At 37.3% G+C, this 17,154-nt stretch overlaps 1 protein-coding gene across 1 annotated transcript in view; it reads left to right on the forward strand.

The window, feature by feature from the left end:
• NEB (nebulin) overlaps nt 1-17,154 on the forward strand; it is a 202,298-nt gene that overhangs the window by 27,895 nt on the left and 157,249 nt on the right. Inside the window, exons 16-32 of the mRNA XM_049615651.1 lie at nt 684-788; nt 1,763-1,870; nt 1,956-2,069; nt 3,469-3,570; nt 3,672-3,779; nt 3,869-3,973; nt 4,976-5,074; nt 6,096-6,200; nt 6,745-6,852; nt 6,938-7,051; nt 9,712-9,909; nt 11,560-11,667; nt 13,140-13,238; nt 14,016-14,120; nt 14,209-14,316; nt 15,686-15,997; nt 16,097-16,303. Coding sequence (XP_049471608.1) covers nt 684-788; nt 1,763-1,870; nt 1,956-2,069; nt 3,469-3,570; nt 3,672-3,779; nt 3,869-3,973; nt 4,976-5,074; nt 6,096-6,200; nt 6,745-6,852; nt 6,938-7,051; nt 9,712-9,909; nt 11,560-11,667; nt 13,140-13,238; nt 14,016-14,120; nt 14,209-14,316; nt 15,686-15,997; nt 16,097-16,303 — 2,205 coding nt within the window. The remainder of the gene's footprint in view (nt 1-683; nt 789-1,762; nt 1,871-1,955; nt 2,070-3,468; nt 3,571-3,671; nt 3,780-3,868; nt 3,974-4,975; nt 5,075-6,095; nt 6,201-6,744; nt 6,853-6,937; nt 7,052-9,711; nt 9,910-11,559; nt 11,668-13,139; nt 13,239-14,015; nt 14,121-14,208; nt 14,317-15,685; nt 15,998-16,096; nt 16,304-17,154) is intronic.

Below are 17,154 nucleotides of genomic sequence, written 5' to 3' on the forward strand. Positions count from 1 at the left end.
TATAATTTGTGGTTGTTTTGACGAGTAAATAAAAGGAGATATGTGCATAGTAAATACCCTGACCCAGAGCAGGTATTCAATACAGGGGACTTCTCTCTCTCAAATAAGTTTTTAGAAAATGGAGTCTTTGAGATAAGTTTTATCACATGAGTTTTAAGCATGAACCTCCAAGCTTGTGTTAAAACAAAATAAAACAATAAAAGTAATCCCAGTAGATTTATATCCAGAAATACTTCAGATGAGAGTATTAACAAACTGTAATGGATGTGAGGAGGTGTAAGTTCTCCAATACATGAGCATTGACAATAAAAAGAAAGAAAGGGCTGTGACTCTCAGAATCTACTGATTCTGGGGGCTGATTGTGATATGCATGGAGAGGAAGCATATATGAAAGAGCCACCTCCTTCCAGGACAGTTCTACCATGGTAACCAACATCAGCCATCATGTGTTCAGCACACAGGTTGTCAATGGGGGCCTACCCTAGCTCTAGACTTCTCTCTTGATCTTAACAACATTGCCAGTTGTTATTTATCAAAACGTATTTTACATTTTATTTTATGAAATGTACCACACAAAATTTTTGTATTTTGGAAAAATTCTTCTTCAGAACTAATTGTATCCCTTATTGCCTGTCTCTCTGTCCCTTTCTCTCTCTCTCTCTCTCTCCCCCTCTCCCTCTCAGCTGAACTACAAAGCGAAACATGAAAACGAAAAGTTCAAGTGCCACATACCTCCAGATACTCCTGCCTTCATCCAACACAAAGTCAATGCCTATAACCTGAGTGATGTATGTTCCTGTGTGCTATGCTATGGGATATCCTGACAACCTGTGTTTTTATTTCTGGATTGCTTCACTGAAAAAACATTTCATTAAAAATGGGAAGAATACTTAACATTTGTATCATGTTCCTATGCCTCTGCCCACATATCTTTGAACTCACCTTATAAATGTGGGTAGCAACATTGTTAGTAGCTTCATACAATTAGACAATCTTAATATGTTTTAATCAACCCTCAAAATGCCATCACTCATGTATGTTTAATTGCAAATGATAATGTTAGATCTTTTAGACACACATTCATTTATACTGTGCTATAATTTTCATCCAGGACCTCATTTTTTAGATATAATTTCATTTTATTTACTCCTCAGAGGTTTAATGTCCCTATTTTTACACAAATGGTGCTTATTTCTACATGTAAGAGAACTTTCACTAAGATATAGTGTATTCAGAAGGCATAAGACCAGGTGTCCGTTGCTATTTTTCATTTTCAAAACTTAATTTTATAGACAAGTCAAATTCTCCTTGTAGGGGAGATCTCAATTTCTTCAACAATTCTGTAAATAAGTGCTAAGATTATCCAGCATCAATGAGTATTGTAATGATTCAGGAAATAATTTTTTCAAAGGACTTTGAGATCAAACTAAAGTGTTATCTTTAGATCCTAAAAAGTAAATTAACTATAGAATATTTGTGCCACTCTGTGAAATACTCCATGTTAGGATCAAATATTAGTATGGTAACTAGAATTAGGTTAATTTGATGAAAGATTCTAATGAGGAGCAGAAAATCTTGATCTTGGAAAATTCAAAGCTTTAGCTTGAGGAGAAATACCTAAAATATGCACGATTTTCTGAACAATGAAAATGATCCATTTATTTCATTCATACTAAGAGTATTGAGATATTCCTTTGTCTTTAAAGTGTGATAACATGCATGTCATTTTTACCAATTCCTTTGTTAAAATTTTTCTGTCCAGAATGTCTATAAGCAAGACTGGGAGAAGAGCAAAGCAAAGAAGTTTGACATTAAAGTGGACGCCATTCCCCTGCTGGCAGCCAAAGCCAACAGCAGGATCGCCAGCGATGTGAGTGTGGCCTGGGCACCTGGGCAGGGCGCCCTCACTGACATTTCCTGATGGGTGGGCTCTGGCATGTGTGATGTCTTTACAGGTGATGTACAAGAAAGACTATGAGAAAAACAAAGGGAAAATGATCGGAGCCCTCAGCATTCATGATGATCCCAAGATGCTGCACTCTTTGAAGACGGCCAAAAACCAGAGTGATGTGAGTGTCTTTGTGAATCACCCTTATTTTCAGATGTGGTTGTACTTACAGTTTAATATAACTTTGGGTGGGATGTTAGTCCAAGTGAAATCTCAGATTCAGGATAACAAGTCAAGCACGAAAACCCAGTGGTAAAGATGATTAAGCTCTTCATTCTGTACTTTGAGATACCGGTGAATATTGTAAATGTTTCCTTAATCTCTTTAATGCCCTGTTTTCTTAAGGGGAAAAGATACTAGCAATAGCATTTTCTTTATTGTTTTTCTAGAAATGGGTTTAATATCTCAGTACCCATAAGTATATATTTATTCTGTCATGATCTGATCTAAGGTGCTTTGCAAAAATACAGAAAAAATTAGAGGAAAGAAGTGAGAAAATCAGGCTAAAGACAAAGTAGGAAAACTAGATGAAGCATAACCTCAAGAACAAAGTATTTTATTTTATAAAATAAAAAATTTATAAAATATTGATCTCATTTTAAAGACTAAAATATCCAAAATAAAATAAAACTCTTTACAAAAATTGCCTCTCTAATTCATGGCATAAAGGAAAAACTCCCTATTCTGTATCACTTATAAATATTCTTATTTTTATTGAGTATATTTTTGGATTTCTATCTGGGAGAATTAAGGAGAATGTGTAGAAATACATGCTACCTACAACAAAATGGAAAAAAAATCTTTTTGTGCATTATTACTATAAAGAAAAATATTAGATCTCAATGAGAAAATCCAACTTCCAAAGGTGTTATAAAATGTATTTTCATCGAGTGCTGAACCGAATACTTTTCTAGGACTGTGCCTGAGTATCTAAAGTCCACCTTCTACCTTTTACCTAATTTTGCACTATTTAAAAAATCCATTTTCCTTCAAACACATTCAAATGGAAAGAATTATTTAAAATTTTTTTAAACATGTATTTATTATTAAGAGACAGAGAGTCACAGAGCATGAGTAGGGGGGTGGGGGAAGACACAGAATCCCAAACAGGCTCCAGGCTCTGAGCTATCAGCACAGAGTCCGATGCGAGGCTCAAACCCACAAACCGCGAGATCATGACCTGAGCTGAAGTCAATTGCCTAACCAACTGAGCCACCCAGGTGCCCCTGGAAAGAATTATCTTAAGACAAAAAATTGTTTAGAGAGCAGCATTGGTATATCCTGGTTTATTCTGGTGGAGAAATGTTAGGATAAATAATATAAGCATATATATGGTTATTAGCAGCCTAGATTATACAAGACATGAGCCTCTGCCATATTCATTCTACTTTTTTTGCTTCATGGAAAGTACTGAAAAAATACAAAATTTTCCTTTTTGGTTAAGTATAGCAATGATGAGAATGGCTTTTATATCATGAGATACATATTTTTTATCGTTGTTTTTCTTTTTCCTTTGACAGAGATTATACAAAGAAAACTATGAGAAGACAAAAGCAAAGAGCATGAACTACTGTGAGACCCCCAAATATCAACTTGACACTCTGCTGAAGAACTTCAGTGAGGTTCGAAAGGCCATGGTTACCCCTGGAGTTTTGGGGCTTTTCTACCACTTGACAAATAACATATGTAATTGACATATTTGTCAATATGTTTTCTCTTTCAGGCTAAATACAAAGATTCATATGTACAGAATGTTTTGGGACATTATGTAGGCAGCTTCGAGGACCCATATCAAATACACTGCATGAAAGTTTCAGCACAAAACAGTGACGTAAGTTGAAGACAAATATCCATGCCTCTCAGTGATATTATTTGGGGGCAATAATAACCATGATCTATTTTTATTCTTTCTTATTCTAGAAAAATTACAAAGCAGAATATGAAGAAGATAAAGGGAAATGTTATTTCCCTCAGACAATAACGCAAGAATATGAAGCAATTAAGAAGCTAGACCAGTGCAAAGATGTAAGTCAGCTGCTCTGAATTCTTAAAATTGGGTTTGGGATTCTTGTGCCATCTAGTGGTAATTTTAGCAGGAGTTTCAATGCTAACATCTAGTGATTAGCAGGAGATGTTAAATTTTAAATTTTGGGTGGAATTGGAGAGCACAAAAATTACTGTGAAGAAAACTATTTGTTATGAAAATATCTTGGGTTTTAGAAATCTTTATGTCCGCTAGTTTATATATACATGGTTTGGGGAGTAAAGGAAAATAGGGAGATTTATGAGACATAGGTGTTCATTCATTTAACAAATTTACATGAGGAGCTAGCTTGTGTCAGACACTGTCCTTGGTGCTGGGGGAGAAGAGGGGACAAGATGGGCTGCCTCTTGGGAAGCATGAATTTTACTGGGAGAGGCAGAAAATAAAGAGCACAGAAACTTAAAAAAGATATCAGACAATGGTAAAACAACCCATGTAGAATGATGCTATAGAATTAAAATAGGATGATGTGGGAGAGAGAGACTGGATGGGCACCATAGACCAGGTGCTCAAGGAGGATCTAAGGCAGGAAAGTGCAGCCATGCCAAGATCAAGGTGAGAGCAACTGGAAAAACAGTCTAAGCAAAGAACAAGGAATTGAAAGGATGAGGTGGCTGAAGTGTACTGGAGGGAGGGATAGTAGGAAGAGGTGAAATGGTAACAGATGAAGTTGGGGGTGGATTCTGTAGAGTAGGGTTCATCAGCCAGGGTACAATTTAGAGTGAAGCCATGTGCAATGGAGAGCCATTGTAAGGCTTCAACAGGAGGAAGATTAATCTGGTTGCTAAATTGCAGCAGGGAGGCCAGTTTAGAGGCAACTTCAGGAGAGAGAGAGAGAGAGAGAGAAGAAGTGAAAACATATCAACCAAGTTTTCAGGAAATAAACTCTATGTTTGACTGGAAATTTTTTATATGTTAGCGTGTATATGAACAAGAATATAAAGATACATTATGAAATTTCATTCAAGAACCTTTTTTTCTAGCATACATACAAAGTTCACCCAGATAAGACTAAATTCACAGCCGTCACTGATACTCCTGTACTGCTGCAAGCCCAGCTCAACACAAAACAGCTTAGCGACGTAAGTGCCCTGTTTGTGCAAGTGTGAGTGACCTGGAATGCTGTGTTTCTTTGAAAGAGAAGCATTTTCTTGCTTAATCTTCATGGTCTCATCTGTCATCCCAACGGTGTCATTTTTCAAGATTGGTTTAATAAAATGCAAATGAAGCCGCCAGATTGATTTGTAGCCTCAGGAAAGATGGTGTTAGATGAAAATAAAAATAACGAATATTTCTTCAATAAGTCACCAATTTTCAGTGGGGGATTTGCTCATTAGGATGTGTCACATACCCAAAATAACGCAGACTAAGACTTGATGGCAACTTAAAGAAAAAAACAACAAGAGCATCTATCTGTGTAGGTAACAAGGCAAGCAGTCTCCATTCTTGAGTTTGCTAAGACTTTATAAGAAGATAAAAAGCACAGAAACAAGAAAGACACCTGGCAGTAATAAGAAAACTAATATGGGGTCATGAGACAGAATTCAAACAGAGTAATGGGAGAGGGGGTGAGTGGGGGGACACTTCAAATTGGGTGGTCAAAGCAGAACGGTCCAGCCATGTGAAGAACAGGGCAAGAACAGCAGTGCTTCTGAAACATTCACTTTCACGTGGATCACCCAGTGACCCTGCCAAAATATTCTGATTCAGTAGGTCTGGAAGGATATGTTGACTCTCTAACAAGCTTGTAGGTGATGCCGCTGCTGTTGGTAGACCACACTTTGAGTAGAAGATCACAGAATTTAATAGATTGAGTGTCCGTGTCCTGAAGGCACAGCCTAAAACTTTAGACAATGAGTTTCCCATACATACGTTGTGATAGCATTTACAAAATGACAATGCAAACTGGATTCCATCCCAATCCTGAAAGAGGGAGTGAGGGTCAAGGTTCTGTAATGGACTTTGATTGGATGGACTACCTCTTTGAGGCATTTTTTTTCTGAAAAGCGTAGGAGTACTTAGCCATATATATCAACACTCCTCTATATGCCCTCAAGGAAATTCTGATCCTGAACTGTTTGGATATCTTCTACTGTTTTCCAGCTGAATTACAAAGCAAAACATGAAAGTGAGAAATTCAAGTGCAATGTACCAGCAGATGCTCCACAGTTTATCCAACACAGAGTCAATGCCTATAATTTGAGTGACGTAAGTACCAAAGGCACAGAAATCTATCATTGCATGTACCTGCAAAGAGGAGATGTGATGGGTGTTGTAAAAAACCAGATTAGGAGTTCAGCAACTAAACAACTATGGAGATTGTTTTCAGAGTGTGAGTGGAGTTTTAAGGCCTAAATGTTCGGAAGGCTCTTACTTAGCTATCCTTTTTCCATTTCCCACATTCTCTGTTACCATCAGAAACATCCTCTGAATTATGCCCCTGCTAATCTCTAGAGTTTTGTAAGATCTGTCCTATAAATGTTGCATTTCACTTTCTCAAAATGGTTGTCATTATACATTGTCCTTTATACATCAGAGTAGTACAATCTTTAGAAAGTTCACAGAATGTTAAAAAGAATATAGGGGAGAAGCTGGATGACAGATTAATGAATAATTATACTATCATTTTGTAAATATGGTATTTGTAGGTGAAATAAGTCTATATACACAAATTTTCAATCTGTTTCTTTTACTGGATGAATCTGTGCTAGATTCATTCTTACAACTCCTCTGCTGAAATTTTTCTGTCCAGAATGTCTATAAGCAAGACTGGGAGAAGAGCAAAGCAAAGAAGTTTGACATTAAAGTGGACGCCATTCCCCTGCTGGCAGCCAAAGCCAACAGCAGGATCGCCAGCGATGTGAGTGTGGCCTGGGCACCTGGGCAGGGCGCCCTCACTGACCTTTCCTGATGGGTGGGCTCTGGCATGTGTGATGTCTTTACAGGTGATGTACAAGAAAGACTATGAGAAAAACAAAGGGAAAATGATTGGAGCCCTCAGCATTCATGACGATCCCAAGATGCTGCACTCTTTGAAGACGGCCAAAAACCAGAGTGATGTGAGTGTCTTTGTGAATCTGTCTTGTTTTCAAGACAACATCCCTGTTAACATGCCCAAGGGTGGTAGCATGTAAAAGGATTCCATATCCAGGGGCACCTGGGTGGCTCAGTCAGTTGAGCATCCAACTTAGGCTTGGGTCATGATTCGTGGTTCGTAGGTTCAAGCCCTACATTGGGCTCTGTGCTGACAGCTCAGAGCCTGGAGCCTGCTTTCGATTCTGTGTCTACCTCTCTCTCTCTCTCTCTGCCCCTCCCCTGCTCATGCTCTCTCAAAAATAAATAAACATTTTAAAAATATTAAAAAGATTCCATATCCATGGGTTCTGTCATGTTCACAACAAATTGCTGAGGAGAAATTTTGGAAGTAGAATTATTTCCCAGATTCTTGTACCTCTCAATTTAAGGAGGGAAATTACTGATTTATACTTGATATCCATTACACTGTGAAAAATATATGCTTTAATATTTAATAGAATATTGATTTTAATTCTCAAAACTTTTTGGAAGACATCAGTAGATATTTTCATATTTTCTCCTAAAAATACCTTTAAAATGATGGTTTTAAAACTGTCTATATATTGGAAGAAAATCATGTATCACAGATAAAAATCTTACTATTGTTCTTTGTTAACTTTAGTCATTAGTATTGGCATAGGTTCAAGAAAAATACTCCATTGATTCTAGACCACCTTGAGAATCTGATAGAAGTCTTGGATCATTCTTCTAGATAGATGAACTTTTTCTTCATGCCTTCTGTCTGAATTTCAGAGAATTTATGAATTCCCTAAGGCTTCCCTATGTCCAAGTCTCATCTTTTGATTAAAATTCTTACTGCAGAGAAGAAAATATCTATTACAAATTGCAGTGTATACTGCTTAAAAAATGTTTAGAGAATTCCTTTAGAGTAAGAATTTCAAAATAGCTTGCAAATATTATTTTTCATAATTAAATAGAAGGATGTTTGTATCATTTACTTTCATTTCAACCGTGTGTTCATATAATGATCTATATATACCTTCTTTAATTCATTTCGCATTTGCTGTATAGTCGTATAACACTTTAAAACATCATATTCAGTAATTTTCTCTAATAACTTCACACTGAATTATGTCAGTATACAGTGCTCACATACATAATACTGCGCTTTTCACTAGATCCTTATCCCTTCTCAACTCAAAAGTTTATAGCTGCCTGTTAACAGCACATGTATCTTTATCTTTTGTTCTTCATCTTATCACAGAACCCATTAGAACACTAAGCACAAAGTAAGTGTTCATAAAATACTTGGTAATTGACATCGGCAACCAAAAGAGATAGCCAATGATGAATCATTCTCACAGAATATCTAGGCTAAATGCTAGGCTGCAGATACAGAATGTGCATAGCTTTTAAAGAGAATCTTTTAAAGCCATTTGGACCTTTTGACAGCATTTTATAGACGCAGATATGTGTGAACTGGTATGAGCATGAACAAAAGAGTCAAAACAATTTAGTCAAAAACACTTCCCCACACTAATCCTGTTGTGACATTGCTTTATTGGTTTTTCAGTGTTCATGCATGCTGTCAGAAAATTTCCATATTTTATTTTTATAAACCAAAGTCTAGGTTTTATAATTAAGTGATAAGTTTATTCAGTAAAAGTAACTGCCCACAAAATATTTAGAAAGAAGATCGTATTCCCTAAGAAAGCTAAAAGATCAGATCATTTGCAAAAGGAATTTCTACAGAAGACTTATAAGGCATATTTATACTTACTAGCCTAGGTCACTGTCTTTAATGCTTATATGATTATGGGGAGATATAATGGGTTTAGAATTTTCCTAGAGGCACTGGGTCAGAATTTTTCTCTTAAGGTAATTGGTGAATGGACATGATAAAGCTGGGGCTTTGACCTAATTAGCACCCTAACATTCCAGAAAACCAGCCAATGAAAGTGCCTTCTGAGGCCCAGTCAAGGCATTTGGTTTATGAGAACACTGTAATAAGTGCCAAGGTTACTTTAATGGCTCAGTTTCACAAACTTTTCTCCTCTGAGGTCTTATTACTGCTGCAGTCTGAAGCTTCTTTTAAATTGTTACCAAAATTAAGCTTGGTATGAAAAACATTTGGGATTCTCAGTGGAGCTTATCTACTGTCAGAAGCATAGTCAGGTTGAAAAATCAGTAACCATTTAAAGATGATGTTAGAAAAGCCAAGCAGTCAAATGTATAGCTCTATTCATGAAGTAGTTATTTTATATAATCAGAAGTATGAAATGATTGTCATAGAATTCTCATCAATTAAAAAATACTTCCTTATTCGAAAACAATTCAAAGTTGAGATGGCTTTGGTAAAAATAATTCTTGTTAAAAGTCCTTGAAAACCCCTGTTTTAAAATAAAGTAATACCTGGTTGAAGCAGAAGCTGTGGGCTCCTAATGTCTGACATTGCTCTTTGAGCTAAAGAGAGATTTGAGAAAATCTGTCCATGTATGATTTTTTTTGGGGGGAGAAAGCATTCAGTAATGTGTAACATATGAACAAATTATAGGAAAAAATAAGTACTCAGATGTTTGAATGTGTTTCTCTAACTCGTGTTTGTTGTTTATGAGCGATTTCTGTGCTTTTCTGGAAATCCATTCAAGATTTGCAGTAATAAATGGAAATTTCCTATTCACAGCGTGAATATCGTAAAGACTATGAGAAGTCAAAAACCATCTACACTGCACCTCTTGATATGCTCCAAGTCACTCAAGCTAAGAAATCTCAGGAAATTGCCAGTGATGTGGACTATAAGCACATCTTACACAATTACAGCTACCCGCCTGATAGCATCAACGTGGATCTTGCCAAGAAGGCTTATGCACTACAGAGTGATGTGAGTAATCAGTTTTTCTCTATTCCCTCTTTCTAAGGTAGAAACTGAAGTGATCTTTAAGTGGAGTCATGTTTTTGACAATTCTCAGAAGTGTCTGCATTGTCTTCTGTATGTAGCAAGTATGTAATGGGAAGATGACCTTTGTGGTTCTATGAGACCATGCCCTTCAGAGTTAGAGAGACGTGACTCTAGCATGAACCCATCACTATATCCCTTCCTTGTAAAACTAGAATAAAAGAATTGTTTTGAGAATTTGAATTCATGCGAAATACCTAGCTTAGTGTCAGGCCCTGGTGAAGTCTCAGTAAACATTCACTGTTATCATCACCATTGTCACAAAGATCTCCATTATTATCAACAATTTTTTTTATGTAGGTAGCTATCTTGTCTACTTTTTGTTTCTTTGAGCTGGACTACTCTATAGACCTCATACATGCAGAGTCACTTGGTATTTGTCTTTTTGTTACTGGCTTAATTCACTTAATGTCATGTCCTCAACATTCATTCATGTTGCAGCATGTGTCAGAATTTCCTTCCTTCTTGAGGCTGAATAATATTCCATTATATGTATATACCAAGTTTTGTTTATCCATTTATCTTCCAGTGGACATTTGGTTTGCTTCCAACTTTTGGCTACTGCGAATAATGGTTCTATGAATGTAGATGACAAATATTTATTTGAGACCCTGCTCTCAATTCTTTTGAGTGTACATTCAGAAATGGAGTTGCTAGGTCACATGGTAATTCTATTTTTAATTTTTTGAGGAGCCACTCTACTATTTTTTACAGCAACTGTACAATTTGAAATTCCCATTACTAACAATCTTACTTTATGCATTATTATCTTATTTAGCTCTTTAATTTTGCTATGTTTCTTTCTCCTAAGTAGATTGTAAGCCTCTCAAAGGCAGGAAACAAATAGTTTCTTGATTTTTTTTTAATTCCAATTAAAAAGGCCCACACTAAACAGCAATTTGAATTTTGTATCTAGAATGTGAGTTTTAGGTACCTCCTATAGCCAGACAATAAGAGTGGCCTATTATTTTAATAACATTGAGTAACTGTCCCCAAAATAGGAGTAATTCCAAATGATAATGACCTTCCATAAACAAATTAATGAGTGCGACTATTTTAATGCGCATTGTTAATCAACGCAGAAACACTCCTAAACTAATCATTACATATGAAGGGCAATGTGTGCAAACACATATTGCAAATTAACTACTATCATATCTTATCTAATTAGAAAATGAGCGAAATTATCCATCTTCAATGTGGCCTTCAGCCCTAATTTGACTTAGAGTTCTAGCGAGCAAACATTTCACATTTGATTATCTAAATATAACAATTTTATTTCTTCCTTGAAATACAGCTTGCAGGGTAGCATTTGTCCAGTTTGGAACTTGAGTTCCATAAACTTCCCTTCAGTTGGAAATAAGGATCAAATGGAATATATGCCAGCTAGAAGAGCAGTGATAACCTAAGGGCTGTTAAAATCTCTCACGAAGGAAATTTTTTAAATAACCTTAATGTACAGAGGAAGAAGCTTTTCAGAAATCCTAAAAACATCCTTTTGGGTAAAATGTTAAGGGTCTTATGAGTAAGGATGATGCTGAGCAAAGAACAGTAACCTTTCTCTTGGTGTTGTAGGTTGAATACAAAGCCGACTACAACAGCTGGATGAAAGGCTGTGGCTGGGTACCTTTTGGGTCCTTGGAAATGGAAAAGGCAAAGAGAGCTTCAGACATCCTGAATGAGGTAAAGCCGTCCTATGTGCTACATACAGAGAGAGGAACGTGCTATGTTAAAGCCCCCAAAACCACGCAAGCACCTTCTTTACTGCTTCATTCTCTAGTAATTGTTGCTGAGATTAAAAACAAACAAACAAACAACGTACCATATGCATGAATTACCCAGGTAGATAAGCATACCCCTTTATGTCACCAAAATCATTTAACCATTCATGATAAAAATATTTTTAAACAACTTTATCAAGGTATGATTTGCGTACCATAAAATTCACCTATTTGAAGTGCACACCTTGACAAGTTTTAATAAGCTCGTATAGTTGCACAGTCATCACCATAATTGAATTTTAAAATGCTTGTAGTATACCAAAGTTTCCTTGAAAAATTCCTGCTTCCATCTTCAACGCCAGGCAACCATAGATTTGCCTTCTTTCTCTATAGTTTTGCTTTTCTAGAAATTTCTTTTGTATTAGACTTTTTTGCACTTAGCACCATGTTTTTGCATGGGTCTGCAATATTTTCTGTATTACTGAGTAGTATTCCTTTGTATAGCTATATTGCAGTTTGGTTGTCTAACAGTGGAACATTCCCATTGCTGTCAGGCAAATCCATCATCAGGGAGGGTAGCCAAATAAAGAAGGAATAGAGGTGCTGAGTGAGGGTTTTCTTCCCACTCAAGTTTCTGTTCTGTGCTTTTGCTTGCTTTTGGTGAGCAACATTTTATCAGATTTTTTCAAAAAAGTTCTAGGTTGGTAGTTTTCAGAAGTCTGAAGCTGGGTGGTGCTACTTTGTACACAGAAGTGGGATGTATAATATGCACAAAGGAAGACGACCAGGAGACTAGATGGAGAAGAATATAGGAATGTAGCTAGCAGTTGCCAGCTTCCGATGAGAATACCTTCCAACATCGTCTTTCCTGTGGCTCCTCAGCACTTTAGTGACAACCTGTGTACTAAGCACACGGGGGCTGCAGAACAAAAGTCCTCCCTCTCCTACAGGAACCACTCGCTGTTACCCTAATTCTTCTGTTCCTCCTCCCTCAGCCAGAGAGCTTCTTTACTTCTCTACCTCGGTTGGAGTGACAGGAACTTGAGAACCTGTTAGTGACAGGCAAAGACAATCCAGATTTCCTTGTGTGCTTTTCTGGTAATCCTTTAGAAAACTTTGTGGTGTTTCTGGGTTCTGTTTAGCTGAGAATACCCTCTTTCATTTCATTTTTCATTTCATAAGCAAGAAACAAAGTCTGGTTCCTGAAAGTTGTATTGGGCTGTACTGCCCCAGACAATCCAAAATTAAGCCAATTTTTAAAACACTGGCTTCTGTATTGTATTCATCTTTTCCCCCAAGCCAACCAAGAATCTGTTTACATTTTAAAATCAGGAAAAATCCTCATCTCTCCAAAATAAATTTCAAGGATTTTTTATATATTAGCCTTCAGTGAGAGTAAAATTATTGTTTTTCTTTTTTAAATTCACCAAACAGAAAAAATACCGCCAACATCCAGACACTCTCAAGTTTACCTCGATTGAAGATGCTCCGATTATAGTACAGTCTAAAATCAACCAGGCTCAGAGAAGTGATGTAAGTATTAATCCTATCTGTATTTTAATAAATATTAATTAATACAAGTACATTTGTATTCCTACTATACTGATTACCTGTAGTTATTATGCAGTCTGAAGAGACTCAGTTTTGTGAGCAACTGTAATTCTCCCAGCCTTTCATTAATAAAGCATACCTAATTCATATCTTTAGAGTATTATGTATACTAGGTTCACTGTCCTTTCAGCCATTTAACATTGCCGTCCAAGGAGAAGGTAAGAGGGACTTCTCTTGACGACAAAAAACACTACAAACCTATTTCTAGAAAAGACCAGGAAAATGAACATAGGCAACACATCTTATGGAGGAGTCACATTGTAAGTCAGAGCTAAGACAGACATCATATAAACTACCCCTAAGTCCCATCAGTAACCCACAGATATAATATAGATGGTTTGTGTATCCTACCCAGTTAGCCTCTTCTGTGCTGACCAAAGTGTCTGCAGGTTAACATTTTTATCAGGTTACCTCCCTGGGCTAAGTTCCATGAGGTGCCCCTAACAAAATCCAGAGGTTCCTCAGGCATACCTAAGGACCTTTGCCAGGGCCGAACAGGGACCAAGATAGGGGACCCTGTACATTGCATATGAGACTTTGAAGGCCTACAGATCTTTGCGGGTGAATGTGGAGGTGACACAGGGAATGTCTTTCATAAAAAGCAACTCTCTGCAACATGATCACTCTGAAGTTATTTTCCTGTGTCATTTAACCCCTCTTCCCTACTTTGTTTGTTTATGCACTTTTTCCCTCTTTCAGGTTGCCTACAAAGCCAAAGGAGAAGAAGTGCTTCACAAATACAGTCTGCCACCAGACCTGCCCCAGTTCATCCAGGCTAAAGTTAATGCCTACAATATCAGTGAGGTGTGCACATGAGCTCAGCTGCTGATTGCATGCGAAGCCCTCTCTAAATGTGGCCTGAGTTGTATTCAGATGACTTTTTTTCTTTCAGAGTATGTACAAAACAGACTTGAAAGATTTGAGCAAGAAGGGATATGACCTGAGATCGGACGCGATTCCCATCAAAGCTGCCAAAGCTGCCAGGCAGGCGGCAAGTGATGTAAGTAGAGCCGGTGGTCACCTGTGTGTAACTAGAAAGTGTGGGCAGGGTGGACTTGTTATCCCCAAGTCACCATGTCTGTTGTCCCTAATTGGAAGTGAGCCCTTCTGAAAACTATTGAGAAGGGGAAATTCCCTAAATAGATTTGAGTTTTCCTGGGGGTTAGGATTTGTAGAATCTTTACTGGCCAGTTCTCATCAAACACCCTAAGTTAAAGGTCTCATCCATATTGCTACACAGATTCACGTTATTTCTCTCGTGGAAATAAGTCACTCACTGTTTAAATCCTTATAGCCTCCTAGTAGTAAGATTTTATCTCAAAACTTGCTTAATTTATATGAATTCCCTCTTTGCCTTACTTCTTTTTACTTCATTGCTTCCAGAGATGGATGAATTGGCCCCAAGTTTCACAGTAATCATTAGACTCATGAAAGTTAGGAATTTTGTTAGTCTTTGTTTCTTTTCCTTATCTTACTTTCACCCAGCTGTGGACTAGTTACTTTCCTCTTTGAGAGTTAAATCAAATTGACTCGAGCCCCTATCATTTGACCTAGAGCTGATGGAGTACCCTCCCCCTCAGCTTGCTGCAGATATTCTGAGGTTTATTGTCTTTTCATAACTCCAGCTCCTGGCTTGCACGTGATGATTTTGCTCTGGCTCACCTGGACTCCCCTACTCTAGATTCACTTCTCTTTCTGGTCTGCATGATCCAGAGATGGAACACAGTCCCCCGTTTTGGATTCCCCTTAAGTCCCAAGCACAACCTCACCGATTGTTTGAAATGAAGTTGACTTTGCACCAATGTAAATAAGTTACAATTGAATAATAAATATCTGTATCCTAAAAGCCCTGCCATCCAAAATTTCTTACCCACCCCCTTTCTCTGTGGGTACTCCTCCAGCTACTCGCCACCCCGACACATACACACAATCCTTCCTTCACGTCTCTGCTTCTCAGTTTCCCATGCTTCTTCCCAGATCTCCCCGAGCAAGTTCACTTCTTCTCACCTTCTTATTCAGAGCTGATTCGTGTTTTCATACAACTGGTTCTGGGTCTCTCTTTGGGTATCCAAAGACTCATTAAAATTCTACTGCTACTATAATTCTATCTCGTCACTGATGTGAATTATGGTTAACACCCCCAACCCAACCTCTCTTGGGTGGCAGAAGTAGCTATAGACAATCAAATGGGCTCGATATAACATTTTAATTTTACCAGGCTACATTTCAAACTGTATACAAATGAATATCTAATTGTTTGGTTATTGAAGTAATTTCTGGGGAGCTCCATTGCTTTAAATCATGGTCTCATTGTTCAGTAAAATCTTCATAACTACATTTTAAAATATGCCCACTTTTGTTTCCAATAGGTTCAGTACAAAAAAGATTACGAAAAAGCCAAAGGGAAAATGGTTGGCTTCCAAAGTCTCCAAGATGATCCTAAACTGGTTCACTATATGAATGTGGCCAAGATGCAGTCAGACCGGGAGTATAAAAAAGACTATGAGAAGACAAAGACGAAATACAACACGCCCCATGATATGTTCAACGTTGTGGCAGCTAAGAAGGCTCAGGACGTTGCCAGCAATGTCAACTACAAGCATTCTCTCCATCATTACACCTACCTGCCTGACGCCATGGACCTGGAGTTGTCTAAAAACATGATGCACATACAGAGCGATGTAAGTGACACTCCACCAGACAGTCCCCCTCTGAGGTCAGAACCTGTGTGAGATCCTACCACTCAGGGCACTTACTCCTCTTCTTTCCCATTGCTGTAGAACGCCTACAAGGAAGACTACAACACCTGGATGAAAGGCATAGGCTGGATACCTATTGGCAGTCTGGATGTAGAAAAAGTTAAGAAGGCGGGCGATGCCCTGAACGAAAAGAAGTACAGACAACATCCAGACACCCTCAAATTTACAAGCATTGTGGACTCCCCAGTTATGGTCCAGGCAAAACAGAACACAAAACAAATCAGTGATGTAAGTACAATGAAAGAAAGGGGGCAAAGAACGGAGGGAGGCTTTAACAAAATAAACAGCCGCTCAATTTTTTTATTCTTCTGAGCCAATAATTTTCCTTGTATTTAATTTAAAAATAAAAATTAAAATTATTTTTAGTTTGGGCACTAATATTTTCATTTTCTTCTATCTTGCTATTTTCTTTCCTTTTTAAAACCTCCTTTTTAACTTCCTTTGAAATACTGCTATTGGATAAATTTGTCATGATGAACAAGTTCTGTAGTACTGCACATGTGTGCCTGTGTGCACATACACACAAAACTTAAGCTTAAGTCCCAGACACTTTGGCAAATATATCATATTCAATTCTATATTAAGTTGCTTATATTTGCTTTTCATATGTAAAATACTAACACAGGGAAGTAACTCATATGGGTATATGATTTTGCGTCTCAGAATTCATCATATATAAATATTATAGAGACTTTCAAAACCTTAGGTCTTAGAGATTAGTATATTGTTTGTCTGCCTGTCCATGAACAATGTATATGATCTGGCTAAAGTGAGATCCAAAGGAAAGTTAGATAGAAGAATTAAAGGGATATAAAAAGCATTAATTTATTAATTTATTGAATGAATGTTTTTGAATACCTTCCCTGTGCCAGGCACTGTATTATATGTTGAGGGTATAAAGATGACATAGACAAAGATTAGTGAGATACAGGATATGACAAAGATATAAGATAGGAGTATAAAATGGCATGGACGAAACCAGAGCATTGTCCTACTGAGAGGTGAATGCTACAGGAGAGGTATGTGCCAAATAAATATAAGGGAAGAGGTAACTGCCTGCCAAGGCTTCCCTGGCAAAT

This window comes from Panthera uncia (genome assembly GCF_023721935.1).
Source record: "Panthera uncia isolate 11264 chromosome C1 unlocalized genomic scaffold, Puncia_PCG_1.0 HiC_scaffold_3, whole genome shotgun sequence".
Taxonomy (NCBI): domain Eukaryota; kingdom Metazoa; phylum Chordata; class Mammalia; order Carnivora; family Felidae; genus Panthera; species Panthera uncia.